Source organism: Nannospalax galili, unplaced genomic scaffold (assembly GCF_000622305.1).
Source record: "Nannospalax galili isolate Female #2095 unplaced genomic scaffold, S.galili_v1.0 scaffold281, whole genome shotgun sequence".
In the NCBI taxonomy this organism is placed as follows: Eukaryota; Metazoa; Chordata; class Mammalia; order Rodentia; family Spalacidae; genus Nannospalax; species Nannospalax galili.
In genome coordinates this window covers 4,305,793-4,311,218 of record NW_008349068.1, presented here as the reverse complement: position 1 = coordinate 4,311,218, position 5,426 = coordinate 4,305,793, and the positions used below count along the sequence as shown (strand labels likewise).

General features: G+C 35.8%; 1 protein-coding gene across 1 annotated transcript in view; it reads right to left on the bottom strand.

The window, feature by feature from the left end:
* Window positions 1-5,426, bottom strand: part of Fastkd2 (FAST kinase domains 2) — a 31,182-nt gene that overhangs the window by 17,047 nt on the left and 8,709 nt on the right. The window contains exons 6-7 of the mRNA XM_008846185.3: window positions 5,188-5,327; window positions 3,700-3,872 (exon numbers count right to left, since the gene is read on the bottom strand). Of these exons, the coding sequence (XP_008844407.1) occupies window positions 3,700-3,872; window positions 5,188-5,327 (313 nt within the window). The remainder of the gene's footprint in view (window positions 1-3,699; window positions 3,873-5,187; window positions 5,328-5,426) is intronic.

The following is a 5,426-nucleotide window of genomic DNA, read 5'->3' as shown; positions in this document are numbered from 1 at the left end:
AAAAAAATAAAATTCCAGAGATAAGCCTAACCTAATACATTTAAACCTATTCAATAAAAAATTTAAATCTTCAAAGAAAGAGACTGAGGAAGACATCAGAAGATGGAAGGACCTCCCATGCTCATGGATTGGAAGAATTAATATTGTGAAAATGATCACCCTAACAAAAGCCATTTATAGATTGAATGCAATGTCCATCAAAATTCCCATGACATTCTTCACAGAATTAGAAAAAAACATCCTAAGAGTCATATAGCACAAAAGACCTGGATTAGTCAAAGCAACCCTGAGCACTAAGAGCAATGCTGGGGGGATTACTATACCAGATTTTAAACTATATTACAGAGTTATAGTCATAAAAACATGGTACTAGCACAAAAATAAACCCATAGATCAATGGAACAAAACTGAAGAACCATACATGTGTACATGCAATTTCAGCCACCTGATATTTGACAAAAGGGCCAAGAATATTCTTTGGAGGAAAGGCAGCATCTTCAGCAAATGGTGCTGGCAAAACTGGACCTCCACCTGTAGAAGGATGAAACTAAACCCCTATCTTCCACCTTTCCCAAAAGTCAACTCCAAATGGATCAAAGACCTCAATATGAAGCCTGAAACTCTGAAACTGTTAGAACACATTGGCAATAACCTACAAAATATAGGTGAAGGAAAGGTTTCTAAACCGGGTATCAACTGCTCTAGAAATGAGGTCAAGGATCAGCAAATGGGACCTCATTAAACTAAAAAGACAGAATGGGAAAAAATCTTCACCAGTGACACATCTCACACATATTTAACAGCCAGAACATATAAAGAACTCAAAAAAAAGAGAATCGAGAAACCAAATGACCCAATTAAAAGATGGGCTAAAGATCTAAACAGAGAATTCTCAGAAGAAGAAATAAAGATGGCTAAGAAGCATCTTAAAAGGTGTTGGTAATTAGTAATTAGGGAAATGCACATTAAAACTACTTTAAGATTTCATCTTACCCCAGTCAGACTGGCTAAGATCAAGAGAACAAATGATAAATGTTGGAGAGGATGTAGGGAAAGGGGAATGCTCATCCACAAGTTTGGTGGGACTGCAAACTTGTTCAACCCCTATGGAAAGCAGTGTGGAGAACCCTTTAAAAAACTACAAATGAACCTACCATTTGACCCAGTTACACCACTCCTTGGCATATACCCAAAGAACTCATCCTATTGTAGAGACACTTGTACATCCATGTTTGTTGCTGCTCTTTTCACAAGAGCTAAGAGATGGAAGCAACCTAAGTGTCCCTCAACTGACAAGTGGATAATGAAAATGTGGTTCATTTATATCATGGAGTTCTACTCAGCAGTAAAGATGAAATCATGAAATTTGCAGGCAAAGGGATGGAACTAGAAACTGTTATACTAAGTGAAGTAACAAAGACTCAGAAAAACAAATGATATATGTTCTCCCTCATATGTGGATCCTAGCAGCAAATCCTTATAAGTGAGTATGTATCCAGACATAACTACAGGAACCAAGGAGGTAAAGGAAAAGAAATAGCCCCAGAGAGAATAACAGTAGGAAACAGGTATTACTAACGGAGATATGGATAAAAATGGGGTTATTTTAATGGGAGGGGGGAGGGAGGGGTATACAAGGAACCTTGGGGATAAAGGGAAAGAAGGAGCTCAAGAGAAGTGGGACCATAGGAGAAGGGTATTATTACGGGAGAAATGGGAAAAATGGGGGCACTTTAAATGGGAAAACCATGGTGGAAGGGTTAGACAGTAAGAGAAATAAATAATGCATAGCTAGTTTTAAAAAAACCAGAAGGAACCATATTAGTCCAACAACCTACTGACAAATTATACATACAACTAATTCAAAGAACAAAATATATGTCTAGTCAAGGTTTATCTGAGAACATTTGGTTTTTGCCCGAGCTTTATCTACATAGCACATGGTAATTCAAAGTACCAGACTGGTAGAACTAACCTTCTTGGATGTCTAACAGTCGTACTTTGAGACCTATACTAATCTGGTCAGAGGGATTTAAAGGACAGTTTTTGCTCCTTGACCTCCAAGGTCGACTAAGTTCCAGGGTACTATGGAGCATAATGTCCTGTAACTGTGGTGAGTCACCTGTCCTCTTGATCAAGGAGGTCATTGAGATCCCACCAGATAGACTTGATCCAGTGTCCAGTCTACAAAGAGGAGGATCAACACAGAGGAACATTTCCTCCATGCTTCCAAATGAAGCCAGCCAGTCGAGTAGGGCCTTTGACTTATCTTCTCATAGATGGAACTGGTCACAAGCCCATGTGACCCCTGAGGAAGGACCTTGAGAGTAAAAATAGATTTATTTGGGCCACTGTATGGTCTTAAACACCCAAGAGCAAAGTATAACCAAAGATTAAAGTGATCGGTATATTTCTTTAAGAGTCCATGTGTATAGCTAAAGGCTACGTAAAAAGAAACAATGCCAGACAGGAGACACCTTCCTTTGCGTTGTTGGCCAGAGTGGCCAAGCGACTCTCAGACAGTAACCCAGGATAGAACTGGAAAAATGAACAGCAGACCCCAATCTTATCTAAAGGAATGTTGGCAACTGATTGCTGCTAGATGAGGAAGAGCTGATCTTCCTAAAACAAGGGACTCTAGATAGGCTGACTAGACTCAGTGGATGGACTGGCACTGGGGAGTGGCTGGGGGCACTGACAATACAATAGACTGTAACAGGGATGACAGAGTACATGGGCTCCAGTAGGACACACACACACAAAAAAAATCAATAAATTTTTTAAAGTGAGTTATATTTGAGGAAGAAATATAAAAATTTGCTTCATGTTAATTAGTAGATATGAAAAACATTACCACTGAAATCTACCTGATGAATTTATATCCATGCTCTGGTGCCAAGGATCCCAGAAATTAACCAATTGTGACTAGTAATAATCAGATATACAGAGATTAGAGATGTTTCTGTATGAAATAGTATATTCTAAAATGAAATGGAGATCTTTATTAAAGGATAAAACCTCATTCAGTTTTATGTCTTATAGGGTTTATACCGAGTACAATAATGTATAACTGTATTAATTCAACACTATGAACCTAAGAATTACAGCCAACTTTGAAAGGGATGCATCTTTGCTCTGGAAACTATTATTGACTATGTCGATGCTGTTGTAATGAAATGCCTACTAGTTATGTGGTTATTAAATAAATGAAAAAAAAATTCAAACTCAGAAACAGTAGAATGATGATGCAAAGAGGAAAGGAGGAAAACAGAAGGGTGACCTTTCAACAGTTACACAAGATGATTATGACCTAGAGATCTACACCATTCAGCTAGAGTTAACAACACTTAAAAGAGAACTCATGTGGAATATTCTTACCACGATAATAAAGAAATAAAGAAATTTAAAGATACATGTCTCAGCTTTTCAACAAAGTTTATAAAAATAAAGTTAGGAGCTAAGAGGAAAAACTGGAAAAGCTCGAAATGAAAACTATATCTGAATGAACAACTATACCATAAGGAACAGAGAAACAAGCCAGGCAAGTACAAACATAAAGTTCTGCTTCAGTTTAAAAAGAAACACTTTTGTATTTCTAGACATGAATGGTGGTCATGAATTTAATAATTTGTTATGCTTGTGATTTGCAATATTTCTATAGGTACATTATACGACAATATAAAGAACAAAAGTGCATACTCTTTGTTCTGGCTTCCACAGACGTGATTGAAAGAGGAATACACATGTAGAACAGCAAGGATGCTTTTCATGTTCAGGGATTCAGGCTCCTCCATTATTTTCTCCATAAGCTTATCCATCAAATCAGAAGGTCGAAAATTCAGGTTTTCAAATAAAATAAGGAGAAAGACAACCTTAAAACAGAAGAGAAATTATTTACAGTTATAATATGCTTATAGTGAGTTTTTAGACATCAAGAACTTAAACAACAGTCAACTGTGCTGATCAACAAAATTCCACTTAAAAAGGAACAACTGTATTTTCTTCACGTATTTTGTTTCACTAATTCTTAAATCAGGTATCAACATAATAAGCAATCTCTTCTGATAAGTTGAGAACCAAGACACGCAATGATTTCCATTCTTCATGTAAAATTAAATCCTTCCCTACGTCAGTTTTTTATACTACAGATTTGGAAACTACTATTAATTATAACTTCAATGAAATTTTTCAAAAAGGCCAACTCTATCTTGAACTGCCCCCACTTCTAACCCTAGACACTTCCTAGATTCAATATATGTGATAACACAAAACAGTTTCTTTCCTTTTTCTTCCCCTCAGCTGGGCTTGAACTTGAAATCCTCTAGCCTCAGCCTCTTGGAAAACTAGGATCACAGATGTGTGTCACCGCCACCTGGCCCAGGTGAATTATCTGAATCTTCACCTCTTAATATGTTGTAAACAGTTTTTCCCACCCCTGCTTATCTTAAAAAAAAATTTAGTATATACAGTCTTACATTTCAATGACATTTTCAAGCAAAAGTTGTTTTTGTAACTCAAACATTTCTTTATTTTACATTAATTTCCATAAGTGAAAATGGAACTGAAATATCATAATTAAGATAAATGTTCCACTTCACTTCCAATTTCTTTCTGAGTAATTTTTACAATAATTCTTTCCAAAATCAATTTTCCTAATAAACTCAAAATTTGTCTTGCCCTCTTTAGTAAACTTGAACCTTAGAGATCTACCTCAGCTTTCACCAACTATTCTAGAAAAAGGAAGTTTTATAAGCTGCTTCATTTAGATATTTGTGTTATTAAATATTACTTCTGAACTTAAAGGCTTTTATTCTGGAGAAAACAACAGATATGCTCACAAAGTAACATTTTACTCTTCAAAAGCCATAAGCCTGTCAATCTACCCACATTTATTATTCAAAATCTAACAACAAAAGAGGATAAACAATACTAAATCATTAACCAAAGTGCCATGTAGTCTTCTGAAAACCAAATAGGAGAAAAAGCTTTGAACAGTATAATTTTTGTTTCAGATAGAAAGATGATCAAGGATTAAATACTGTATCAATAAGTAAGCCCTAGAAAGAGATGTGAGCTAAGTTAACTTAACATTAATATCCTTCAAAAAGCAGAGAGAGATTCTTGACACAAGAAATAAACATGCTTCTTGACAGCCTGAGGGCTACACCCAACTGATGGCATACTCACCTGTTTCAACTTCCAAATGTCGAAAGTTGTAGCTACATAATCTGCTATGCTCTTAAAAAGATTTTCATTTTGGTACCGCAGGTCTTTGCAGGACTGCAATATGCTGACCAATACTTTAAAAGGACATCCATGGATATTATCTTTAAGAATGAATTAAACAAATGAACATTACCAGATAGTTTGAACCTTAAATTCATGATATACAACACTTTTTTCTTTAGAAGAAAAAAAATAGGAAT